Source organism: Quercus lobata, chromosome 4, assembly GCF_001633185.2.
Source record: "Quercus lobata isolate SW786 chromosome 4, ValleyOak3.0 Primary Assembly, whole genome shotgun sequence".
Taxonomy (NCBI): domain Eukaryota; kingdom Viridiplantae; phylum Streptophyta; class Magnoliopsida; order Fagales; family Fagaceae; genus Quercus; species Quercus lobata.
The window spans coordinates 75322801-75335508 of NC_044907.1; the positions used below are offsets into that span (position 1 = coordinate 75322801).

At 33.6% G+C, this 12708-nt stretch overlaps 1 protein-coding gene across 4 annotated transcripts; it reads left to right on the plus strand.

Moving 5' to 3' along the window:
- Positions 1-1730: 1730 nt before the first annotated feature.
- On the plus strand, positions 1731-8385 carry LOC115984527 (disease resistance protein RPP2B-like). 4 transcript variants are annotated; one of them, XM_031107551.1, is made up of 8 exons: positions 1750-2257; positions 2329-2886; positions 3535-4782; positions 5706-5786; positions 6520-6633; positions 6728-6819; positions 7223-7294; positions 7881-8385. In XM_031107551.1, the coding sequence occupies exons 3-8, from the start codon at positions 4681-4683 to the stop codon at positions 7924-7926; spliced, it is 507 nt and encodes a 168-aa protein (XP_030963411.1). In that variant the 5' UTR covers positions 1750-2257; positions 2329-2886; positions 3535-4680; the 3' UTR covers positions 7927-8385. The 4 variants fall into 4 exon arrangements, with proteins under 4 accessions (XP_030963414.1, XP_030963410.1, XP_030963411.1 ...); XM_031107554.1 differs by lacking the exon at positions 7223-7294 and having other exon boundaries at positions 1731-2257; positions 7881-8022; XM_031107553.1 differs by having other exon boundaries at positions 1750-2886.
- The last annotated feature ends 4323 nt before the right edge of the window (positions 8386-12708 follow it).

Sequence of the window (12708 nt, forward strand, 5' to 3'; positions counted from 1 at the left end):
AGAAAAAAAAAGTGTAATTTAATGAACAAAAGAAAATTAGAGATGTATGCTCTGCCTTATATACAGAAGATATTTCTTTTTACTCTATACATTGACACGATTTTCATATACTTATATGTATGCGAGACAGCTGATACTAGCATCTTGTGTTAGTAGCATACTTATTTGATCCTATATATAAGTTGTATTTTCTTTCATTTTCTCGCAGGTTTAAAAATTTTGTTGATTGAATTTGTCTCCATTTTGTAGGTATATACCAATAGGAGTTCTTTTTGACCTTCTATGCGCTAAACCCATACAATAGACCTTACTACATACAATAACAGCACTCTTAAACCCATACAATAAAAATCTTTTGCAAAACATATTTACTCATATATTTTTATTAACTTATACTTAAAAAGAAAAGAAGCTAAACACATTACAATGCCCCCCCACCCCTCTTTTCTTTCTCACAATCACAATGCCCCAGTACAACAAACTTAATATATTTTTCCCTACTCTTCTCAATAATGGATTAGTTCTCTCAATCATCTCCGTCTGAAGGGACGGCTCAACAAATTGGGCATGCAGGGACTCGAGCCAAGGCGCGGACAATGCACCTTCGGTTATACACATGCTTACAAGTTTGTATGGTAGCTAGTCTGTCTCCGGCATTAAAATCACCTAAACAAATCGAACACATCTCTGCGTTATACGGGATATCTGAAATATTTTGGAAAAGCACCATCCGAACCCCCACAGGAAGCCTAGTACGACTACGGTATAGATATACCACGTATATCACCAAAGTCGTAAGCATCAAAATGCAAACGGAGGTGATAACGTTGGCATTAAATTGGTTATGCCAAATACCAGGATTAGGCCCGATAGGCCGTGTAACAAAGAAATCATCCATCTGATGAGAAAAAAAAAAAAAAAAAAAAAAACAACTAATGTTTTGGCGGAAGGAGAACGAGTGTTGAGAGATCATGGTGCTACTTCCTTTTTATAAAGGAAGCAGCGGCCATTTTCAGATAGAAGCTAGTTAAAAAGGAAGCAAGACCCAAAAATGGCTCTATTTTCAGATAGAAGCTAGTTAAAAAGGAAGCAGAGCCATTTTTGGGTCTTCCAGTACGCAACTGGAAGACCCGAAAATGGCCGCTGCTTCCTTTATAAAAAGGAAGCAGCACCACGATCTCCCAACACTCGTTCTCCTTCCGCCAAAACATTAGTTGTTTTTTTTTTTCTCATCAGATGGATGATTTCTTTGTTACACGGCCTATCGGGCCTAATCCTGGTATTTGGCATAACCAATTTAATGCCAACGTTATCACCTCCGTTTGCATTTTGATGCTTACGACTTTGGTGATATACGTGGTATATCTATATCGTAGTCGTACTAGGCTTCCTGTGGGGGTTCGGATGGTGCTTTTCCAAAATATTTAAGATATCCCGTATAACGCGGAGATGTGTTCAATTTGTTTAGGTGATTTTAATGCCGGAGACAGATTAGCTACCATACAAACTTGTAAGCGTGTGTATCACCGAAGGTGCATTGTTCGCGCCTTGGCTTGAGTCCCTGCATGCCCAATTGGTCGAGCCGTCCCTTCAGATGGAGATGATTGAGAGAACTAATCCATTATTGAGAAGAGTAGGGAAAAATATATTAAGTTTGTTGTACTGGGGCATTGTGATTGTGAGAAAGAAAAGAGGGGCGGGGGGCATTGTAATGTGTTTAGCTTCTTCTTTTTTTAAGTTAATAAAAATATATGAGTAAATATGTTTTGCAAAAGATTTTTATTGTATGGGTTTAAGAGTGCTGTTATTGTATGTAGTAAGGTCTATTTTTTAGAATGATGTTTATGGTTGCTCAAAAATCCGTTCCCTTCCAAAATTTACTGGAATTATGAAAAGCCTATCAGAACTCTATATGGATGTGACTGCTATTAAGAAACTAGCACCCTCATCGATCAAGTATTTGACTGCTCTTACTTTATTTGATCTAAGTTACTGTGGAAATCTCAAATTTCTTCCATGCAACATGGATAATTTGAGGTCTCTTGAAAAACTCATTATTTCCGGATGCTTAAGACTAAAACTGTTGCCAAGGCTTCCATCAACTATAAGATATATAGATGCTCGATATTGTTATTCTCTAGAGCCATCACCAGCACTAGTCAAACTTAGTAGCTTGTTACAACCTTACTCCCAGTGGTTTCCATACAATGAGAGCAGTGGTGGAGTGGCATTTACAATATTATACCGTTTCCTACAGGTAATCTCTACTATCTCTCTTGAATTGTTAAATTACAGTTAACTACAACCATAGTTGTGTTTTGGGTACAGGGACTCCTTTGTCAAAAAACTGTTAATGAAACTTCTACCAAAAGGAAAGAGGATGAGGGTGAATCTATAACTGAATTTCAAATAATTATTCACGGATTTGACATTCCGTCTTGGTTAACTCATCAAAGTGTGGGGAATTCAATAAGCATAGAGCTGCCTTCAAATTGGTGTAATTGTAAATGGATGGGATTTGCCATCTGTGCATCAGCATCAGCATCAGCATCAGCTAGTAAACCGATAAGAATTGGCATTAGAGCTCGTGTGATAGCCCTTGGTGATACGCCTCAGAATAACTATGTCTCTAAACTTTTGTTTGGGATGATGCCTTGTGAGGACAACATTTGGCTACTGTATTTGTCTCGTGATAATTGGTTTGCTACTGTTGGGAATGGTGAATGCAGTCAAATTAAGGTAATATTTGAGACCGATGACTCTGCCCTTCATGTATGGGAATGTGGGGTCAATTTGTTATACGAGCAAGATGTAGACGAGTTCAACCAAACCAATGCACAATGTTTGATTGAGAAGTTGAGAAGGGATTAACCTCTTAATTCACTGGTAATGGCCAACTCAAACATCCTTCATGTTAATGCCCAATCCTATTTTCTTTCTAACTATACTTCTGGTTTCGTCACTGTCAAGTAACTCCCTGTCATTTTTCTTCTTCTTTTTTTGTTTCACCATGTGCAAGCAATCCCAATCACCCTATACTTTTTGAGTGGAAGAAAATTAATCTTAGATTCCACCATGAGGTTATTGCCAGTTGTCTAAGCCTCTACATCATCATCACTTACAAGAAGCATAATAATTAGTAAAACATTAGGCAAGCAGTTTAGAATATGATCTAGATAGGAAATACATTCTCAAGCTTAACCCATTACATTTCTCAAAGGATTTTGCTAATGTAGATCTTTCAATCCTAATTTGGCATCCTATATTTAACTATCAGAGTATTATGCTATTTTGCATATTTATTTTGCGCTGGAAAAAGAAATACTACTTTTCCTGATAAATTTTTGAAACATGAAAACTTGAGACGGTATGGTATTTCCTTCCCCACCATATATATTCTTCATAATCATTGGTGTCATGCCTTCTAAAACAGGTAAGAAACAACTCCAATTTCAGTCATTAGTACGGAGTGAGTTGTGTAGTTATTATTATTATTATAGTACCATACTAACTCAAGTTTTCACATATATGCAGTGGGTGATGATGATGATGATTGTCATGATTGCAGAAGATGGCGCTCATGTTCTGTTTGTACTTTGACTATCTTTTTTTCATAGGATGAATTTCAATAGAGGCTTTGGCAATTAGATATGTACATGCATTTCAATCAGCATGACTATGTTATATTGAATGTGTACTTGGTTTGGGTATAATTATTTAAAAGCTTGTTCAAGTGGTATATCTATGCATCTTGTTTCAAAATGAAACTGGAGTTTAAAATCTTTTTTTTTAAGGGGATATAGGTCTTGACAGATAATGAGTTATATGGCTTTAGTAATAATATTTCTCATTGGATGGCACACAAGCAATACTTTAAGGTAATTTAGTCACATTTTGCTCTTCTATGTGGATTTGAGTTAATGTCTATGAGACAGTGAGCTTTGAATTTTTGAAGCAGAACTTTGAAGGTTATAATTTTCTATCAATCTAGCTATATTATCAAATAAGAATTAATTTTAATATTCAAGAGGACCTGTTAGTAGATATGCTCTAGGAAGCATGAGCATGGACACTTCATTTGGGCTACTGTGTTCGTGTCTGACATGTATTGGGCCCTGGACACCTCTAGGACACGCGGATACTTATGGGACATAGTTGTAGAACCTGTTTTGCCCCTTCTTCTGTTTTTTAGGTGGTGTAAGGTTTTAAAAGCAACAAGGATATTGTTTGTGATGAGGTGGTTGGACATGAAGGCACTTTGGGATTCAGTCACTAATTTGGGAAGGCATTTCTTTAGGCGGTTTGCTATGGTTTTGGAGATGAGTTTGTAAATAACATTGCAAAGGCTAATAGGGTGGAAATCTTTGGCTTTTTCCAGAGATTTTATTTTTGGTATAAGGCAAAGGTAGGTGTTGTTAATGTTGGGGGGCATAATACCCGAGTTTAGGACAGAGAGAGTTGCAGCAATGACATCGTGGCCAGCGGTATCCCAATAGTGTTCAAAGAAAAGAGGGGCATGCCGTCAGGTCTGGGTGTTGTAATGGATTTCATCTGTTTCTGGGCTAGCTCTACCTCCACAGCAGTGTATTCTTTAGTCAACTCCAAATTCATCCCTGGTGTTACTTTCCTCTCTATCCCCTGTAGAATGACATCAAAGAGCTTGCAAGTTCAGTTGATGAAATGAAAAGAATATTTAATTGCGTGGATCATTATGAAGCACTGGGATTCCCTTGCCACAAGACAATAGATGCAAAGATTTTGAGTCAGGAATACCGGAAGAAGGTATGCAAAATTTTAACTTGGCCTCCTCTTATGATTTAAAAAAAATATATTTATATATAAAAAAAAAAAACCCAATCAAGATCTCTCTCTCTCTCTCTTCAACAGTTCAACCACATAGCTACTAGTTGGAAATGTAAGGATGGACCATCTTTTGTACATTTCTATTGGGCCAAACATTTGAATATAGAACAATGGATTAGGAGTAGATCTAGAAAGAACTTCCACTATAGTTGACAGTTGCCCTCATTTAGCTGGAAGTTGAGGTAGTTCCTTGCATGACCAAGGACTTTCACTATTAGGTAAGAGTAATAAAAATAGGAACCATGGAGAAGGGTGGAGTTTATGGAACTGAGGGGGAAGTGAGAGGTCAGAGGAGCCCACCTTCCTCCCCACCATGTGAAGGTAAAGAGAATGAAATGTGAGTTTAAGGGTTGAGGATTACCATTACATCATTATATCCCTATTTAAATGGTTTAACAAAAGTGAACTTTCACACAATTTACCCAATAACCTCTCTTGTCACCAATCAGTCCACTTTTGGAGGGATTACTGGCATGGAGTAGTTTTGTGGCTTTTGCTCCCCTCCCTTTTCTCCTACCAAGTAGATTTTCTCCCTCTCCTCCCCACTCATTCCCCTTTCTCTCTCTCTCAACCAGCATAGAGTTTGTCCCCTCCTCTTCAACTCAACCAACTATTTTTTAAGAAAATATCTGATGGTTAGTGGATTTGAAATGTTTAATAGAGTTAAGGTGCTTGACAATTCCTATGGCCAAAAGTAGTATTATCCTAGTAATTGAACAAATTAATTATTAACTTTTAATATTTCTGGAGTTGAAAGCCGGTCACCATATCTATACACTGACCAAGCATTTTTCTTTTAATTGTGTTTTTTTAAGCTTTCCCTTTTACAATTATTTTTGCAGGCTATGCTTGTGCATCCTGACAACAATATGGGATGTTCACAGGCAAGCGAATCCTTTAAGAAACTCCAATGTGCATATGAGGTAAAAGTCAATAAGAAGTACAGTTTTATGTGTTTTCTTGTTGCTACTTGATGCATATCTGAGATAGAAATTCAGCGAATTTACGGAGGTTGTGGTTCCCTTTGTAATTTCTAATGGTCTGAATGTTACAGGTTCTTTCTGATTCCATAAAGAAGAGACTATGATGAGCAATTGAGAAAAGAAGAATCCAGTACTAGGAGTGTGTGTCAGAGGTCCCATAGTACATCACATCAGGTAAATAATGTGGTATTGCTTATTGATGTAATTGCATCTACTTCTGGAGGATTATGTCACTGTTTTCTTAGAAATTTTGGGGTCTTCTTGATGAATCCACAACATGGTAATGACATATTTATCCATGCTCCTTAATTTGTAAATTTAATTTGTCTGTTCCAATTTGCCAAATTTGTAAGGATATGTAGGAAACCATCTTGTGCACTTTGATTTCTCAGTGTGACATCAATAAAGCAAACTTTTGATGGGAAGGTCACATTTAATGAGTTGCAAGAATTATCTTTATCTTTATTTAATAAAGATAAAGATAATATCCCATGAAAACTAATCCTAGTTGAACTCAAACTATAAATGAAAGTCTTAGTCTAATCAAATCTAATCCAAATACATAAGATAAGATATTCCCCTCAGATAATAGATTTAGTGTCTGCACCAAAGTCACTGATACTGAGTGATAGCCTCAAATGAAATTTCTTAACGCCACTGCTACCATGGGCAGGGTAATCAGGACTATCACTCTGAAGAGTTGAGACGTATACAGTGCACCAAGTGTGGCCTTTCACATATACGGGTATGCACCAGTAGGAGCAAGGCTAAGGCAAGATGGTGTCAGGTTACTCTTTCTCTCTCTCTCCCCCCCTCCCCACCCATCCATTTCTGCACTTCATTTTTGTAGCCATGAGTTGTGAGACTTGTTTTGGCATCAGGATTGCTGTCAGTATCATCAAGCCAAGGATGGAGAATTGGAGATGGATGGGTTGAATACGGAGGCTCGCTGGTATTTGAATGTCCTCAAAAGGTAATTCATATATACATACTGTGAGTGTGTATATTGAAGTATATGTATGTTAAGTTCACCATATCATCACTACCTCTATAATTAAACCTAACATTTCCATGCTAAATTATGAGGGCATTTGTAATGTGTGCCTTAAACTATAAAATTCTGGTATCATCCTAACATGAGATTAATTTGTCATTTTTCAAATGCTCAAAATACAAGCTCACTTGTTCTGGTATTTTTTTTCTTTTAAATTCCATGTTCACCATACCGTCATTACTCATGTATAAAAAATTGTATTCACCTTATCATGATGCATGTTTGCTTTGTTTGATTGAATCATTATCAATGTCTTTCCTGATTACAGTGATGTGTTTAGCATGCAGTATTCATTTAGAAATTTTTTTTTAGTGTCTTTTAGGTGGAAATACCACGTGCTTTTGTCTGTGCTGAGAGCAAAATCTTTGATGTATCAGAATGGGCTATCTGTCAGGTCAGTGGTTTGCATCTTTGTGCATATAATTCCTATAACCATTTGTTGTTTTGAGTTTTAGAATTTTATTTAAGGATATATATATATATATTTATATATATATATATATGGTCTTCTGTTTTGACTCATTTAGGTGGGTACCCACTGAGGGCAGCATCAAATTTATTGGCGGCATATGTATTATTCTAAGTTTTTAGGCTGCATTTATGTGTACATTTTTGTATCCATTGTGTTTTCTGAAAGATTATAAGAGAATGCAAAAAGCCAAAATTGGCCTTTTACAAATTGTTTATGTATGTGTTACTTAGGACCCCCCGTTTTCAAAGTAGCGAAACTTGGCGAATTATGTCAAAAACACATGCTAGCTATCATTTGCATATGAAATGCTGTATACTGGCTTGTAGTTTTCCTTTCAAGAAAAAACCAGGGATTTCTAACCCTTTGGAAAACTCATGAAAGTTTTGCAAGTGTTATGGTGTTTGTGTTGCTTCACTTTGCGCATGATAATTGCTGGGAAAATGATCAACGTTTCTTTACATGATCAATTCCATCTTTAGTATTTTAAATCTTGAATTGTTCTGTGCAGGGAATGGCTTGTAGGCCCAACACTCATCAGCCCAGCTTCCATGTAAACATGGATGGCCTGGAGAAAACTCAACGATCCAAGTCATGCAGATTCCCATGGGATTTGGATACTGAAATGATGGATGAAGATGAAGAAGCATTTGAGTCGTGGCTTCAGCAGGCTCTGGCTTCTGGACTCTTTTGTGAATGCTCCAAACGCAGAAAGAGCTGGAGTCCGTTCAACTTGCATTATATGAAAGGAAAGGAGAAGCAATGGCACCGAAGAACGTCATGCTGAATTGTAAAGGGTAAAAGTTTTGTTTGCCCATCACAAGGGGATTGCTCTGATCAAGGGTAAAAGTGATGGAGTTTGTACATGCGAATCCTAGTAATTCCATCACTTTTGGTGGGCTTGGAAGGCTTATAATGGGTGACATTGCTTTTCACAATTGCAAAGAATGTAGATTGATTAGAAACTTTTTTCTATCCATCTGATTCTGAAAAATAACGAAGTTTTTAGAGCTTTAGGTTGATTGAATTGGTTTGCACAATGCTATGTGCCAGAGGAACCTGATGTTTTCAGGTTGTTAACCCATGAGATTGAAAGCTTTTAGGAAAGGGGTGGAAAGGGAAAGAGATTCTATTATTCCCAATAGAAAATGTAACCACCATCCAAGAACTGTAAAATCTTTATATTTAGTAGTAACGTTAAGAACATTGTAAATGGCAATCAAGTTGTAAAAAATGTGGTATCTGTATTCTGTAATGATCCATGTTTCTGCTTTACTATTCATAAATTAGATAAGAATTACGTGTAATTAAAGAAAATATTTTTAATAAAATAATATAAAGATATATTACTTATTGACATGACCTATGTGTAAGATAGTTCTGTTAAAATTAAAAAAAAAAAATTGTTATGGATTATAAAATAATGTAAAATAAATAATGAAAGATTTTCAAAACTTTTTATAATGGAGTTTTAATTGGAGTAGTATTTTATTTTCTTCAAATTTTTATAATAGAATTTCAATTAAAGTAAATTATGTTAATGATTTTAATATATTTATAATGAGTTATATTATATGACAAAATTATGTTGTACAATTTAAGTCACATTGTGCAAGTATATGTCTGAAATACTTAAATTCACTCATTTCAGTCATATAATGCATGCACAATATGTAGTATTTAAATATTACAGTATTATTATTATTAAACAAAAAATATTTTATTGTTTTAAAATAATACAAAAAATAATAAACAATTTTTTAAATTTCTAGAAACCTTAAAACCTTTTTGAGACTAGTAATAAACTTTTATTTGAAGAAATTTTGTTAGTTATTGTAACATAGTCTTACTATGTTACATGACATAAGGATAATAAAATGAAAAGAAAACAATTAAAAAAAAAAAAAATTGTGTAGCTACCCAATTTTTCTAACTTTGGAGTCTAAACAATTTTTAAAAGTAAAAGGCCTTAAAAGAAAAAAGAAAAAAAAAACCATTTTCGTTTTAAATATAGTTTCGATTCAAATCAATGACTTTGAAGAGTAACGTAACATTTTGCATGAAATTGAATAAGGTTAGAGAGCTAGATGGGACATCTTTTTTGGTGATTTTTTTACAGGCCTCCTGCTAAAACATTAAGGTTGTGGAAGTTTGGTTCCAAGACTTTGTGATCCATCTCTCGTAGATAATCTGTATTGTCATTTGGACTAGATAACAACTTAAGCATTATTGTTGTTTCTTTCACTAATTTATTTTTGGATTAGCTCTTTGCGCATAGGTTGGTTTTGCAAACGGACTCACTTTTCAGGGAGGAACCGAACCCAACTTTTGTAGAAACCCTTTGGGCCTTGAAACCCCATGATCCAAAAATCCTTATATTTAGCCACAGGACTTGGGCTTCACAAGTCAGCATGACATACTATTGTTCATTAGCACCCTTGGACAAGACAAACAGATATGCAAAAGAATCTCCACATTTCATCGTTGCAAGATAGACAGCTGAAGATTCCACATTTCATCATTGCAAGAGGACAGAATGAGACAAAAGGAAGATGATAGTAAGAAGAATGATAGGCACCTACGGATTAAATGAGGACAGAAGGAAGATAGACAACTAAAGATAGGAAGAAGATAGAAAGAATACTGCAAGAAGAAAGATAGGAATGAAGCATCTACGGCAAAACCTCATAATTGCAAGAAGACATGATAATAATAGAAAGAAGTTAGAAGAAAGGAAGGAACATCTACAGCAAAGCATGCATTATAAAAACAACTATTCATGAAAAGTTCAAACTATTCATCCATCGACAGATTAGTTAGGGTTTATTTTTGAACCAGAGTTACTTTCAAGACATACTATGACTCATTCCCTCTATAAATAAACGAACACAAGATTTGGCTACCCCTATTAAAAAGACTAGTTTAAGTAATGTCCAAAAGAATTTAGATAACATAATTCAACAAAATAATTATAATAATGTTTATTTAAAAATAATTGGTGAAAATCTACAGGAAGTAAAAGATAGAATCACCCCCTCTTATACCTCTCTTAAGAAAGAAAATGATTCTAAAACCCCTTTATTCATTTCTTACCTTAGATCACCTTTAAAGAAATTTATAACAGATAAGACAGATAATTTACTTAGATTATAAAACAATTTAAAATAAATAATGAAAGTTTTTCAAAAATTTTTATAATGAAGGTTTAGTTGGTTTAGTTGGTGTAGTATTTTATTTTCTTAAAATTTTTATAATATAATTTCACTTAAAGTAAATTATGTTAATGATTTTAATATATTTATAATGAGTTATATTATATGACAAAACTATGTCGTACAATTTAAGTCACATAGTGCAAGTATATGTGTGAATACTTAAATTCACTCATTTTAGTCATATAATGCATGCACAGTATGTAATATCTAATTATTATTATTATTATCATTAAACAAAAAATAGTTTATTGTATTAAAATAACACAAAAAATAATAAACAATTTTTTAAATTTCTAGAAACCTTAAAACCATTTTGAGACTTTAGTAATAAACTTTTGCTTAAAGCAATTTTGTTAGTTATTGTAACATACTCGAAGTATGTTACATGACATAAGGGTAATAAATCGAAAAGAAAACAATTTAAAAAAAAAAAAAATTGGTGTAGCTTCCCAATTTTGCAAACTTTAGAGTCTAAATCAACAACTTTGAAAAGTAACATAATTACATAACATATTGCAAAAACTTTGAATAAGGTTAGAGAGCTAGCTGAGACATCTTTTTTGGTGATTTTTTTACAGGCCTCCAGCCAAAAACGTTAAGGCTGTGGAAATTAGCATTATTGTTATTTGGACTAGATAACAACTTAAGCATTATTGTTATTTCTTTCATTAATTTTTTATTTTTATTTTTTGGATTTGCTCTTTGTGCATAGGTTGGTTCTGCAAACGGATTCACTTTTCAGGAGGAACCAAACCCAAATTCTTTTGAAAGGTGAAACCCTTTGGGCCTAGAAACCCCAAGATCCAAAAAGCCTTATATCTAGCCCCAGGACTTGGGCTTGAAAAGTCACAAAAAAGGCCCCCACAAACATAAAACAATAAACAAAGCGACTATTTTAAAACCAGAATCAAATTAAAATAGATCAAAATGAGAAATTTCAATCTTAAATAACCAACATAAAAAAGAACCCAAATTTTAAATTTCAAATTTGTAATTTCACTCTTTATAATAACGTGAAAAAAGAAAGAAAAAGAAGCTTGTATATACAAATTGGGTAGGGAAAAACTCTCCTTATGATTCCACTTGCTTTGGTAACTCCTATTTCTTATTTTTCAAAATTTCGTATGATTATTATTTTTGAGGGATATTCTGTGGATGTTTTTAATAAGCTAGGATTTAATAAATTACATCTTAAAAAAAAACTAAATAAGTGATTTTTATTTCTTTAATAAAAAGTAGGTGAAAAAGCCAAGTCATATGCATATACTGATTTCAATTTTGACTCATACTGACAAAGAAAATAACAACTAGAATTAGATTTTTATTTGATTTTGACCATTCAATGTACCTGACCAATTTGGCCTGGAGAGAGAAGTATTCATGCAATAGACTAATACTAATACTAAGAGTAATGTTAGGGACACATAAAATGACATAATTTGTACTATAATTTGTTCATGTGATGAGTTGTGAGTGGTAGAGGTGTATCCCCATATGGACCCACATCACATCTCTACCACTTACAACTTGCCACGTGGACGAGTTGTGACACAAATTGTGTCATTTTATGTGTCTTTAGCATTACTCCTAATACCATAAACAAACTCACAACTACAACTTTTTTATTAATGTGATTAGTTTCCGTCACTTTTATATGGATCCACCATCTTTTATTTACTAATCAAAGTCAATCATATGGAAAGTTATGACAAAAATTGTGTATTTTTTTTGTACTAAAATATTTGAGAAAAAAAAAAAGACACTTGGCACTTTTTTTTTAGAAGAATTTTTTTTGGTTAGCACTTAATTTACTATAATCAAAGTCAATCATATGAAAAGTTATGACAAAAGTTGTGTATTTTTTTTTTTTTTGTATTAAAATATTTGGGAAAAAAAAGAGAAACTTGGCACTTTTTTTTTAGAAGTTTTTTTTTTTTTTTCTTTTTGGTTAGCACTTAATGATCAAATCAGTCATAAAAATGAAAAAAAAGAATGATTATTTTTAAAAGTAGGATCAAATTTAAAAATTTCAAACTTTTTAAAGAAGCAAAAAAAAAAAATAATCCCAATTATAAAGGAACAAAAGTGTAATTTCACTCTTTCTTTAATAACGTGAAAAGAAAA

Bases quoted from the DNA above. Each gene is read 5' to 3' on its own strand.
- LOC115984527 (XM_031107550.1), top strand. From the start codon at position 1,889: ATGAAAAGCCTATCAGAACTCTATATGGATGTGACTGCTATTAAGAAA. The intron at 2,258-2,328 runs GTAATCTCTACT...TTTTGGGTACAG, and splicing joins TATTATACCGTTTCCTACAG to GGACTCCTTTGTCAAAAAAC.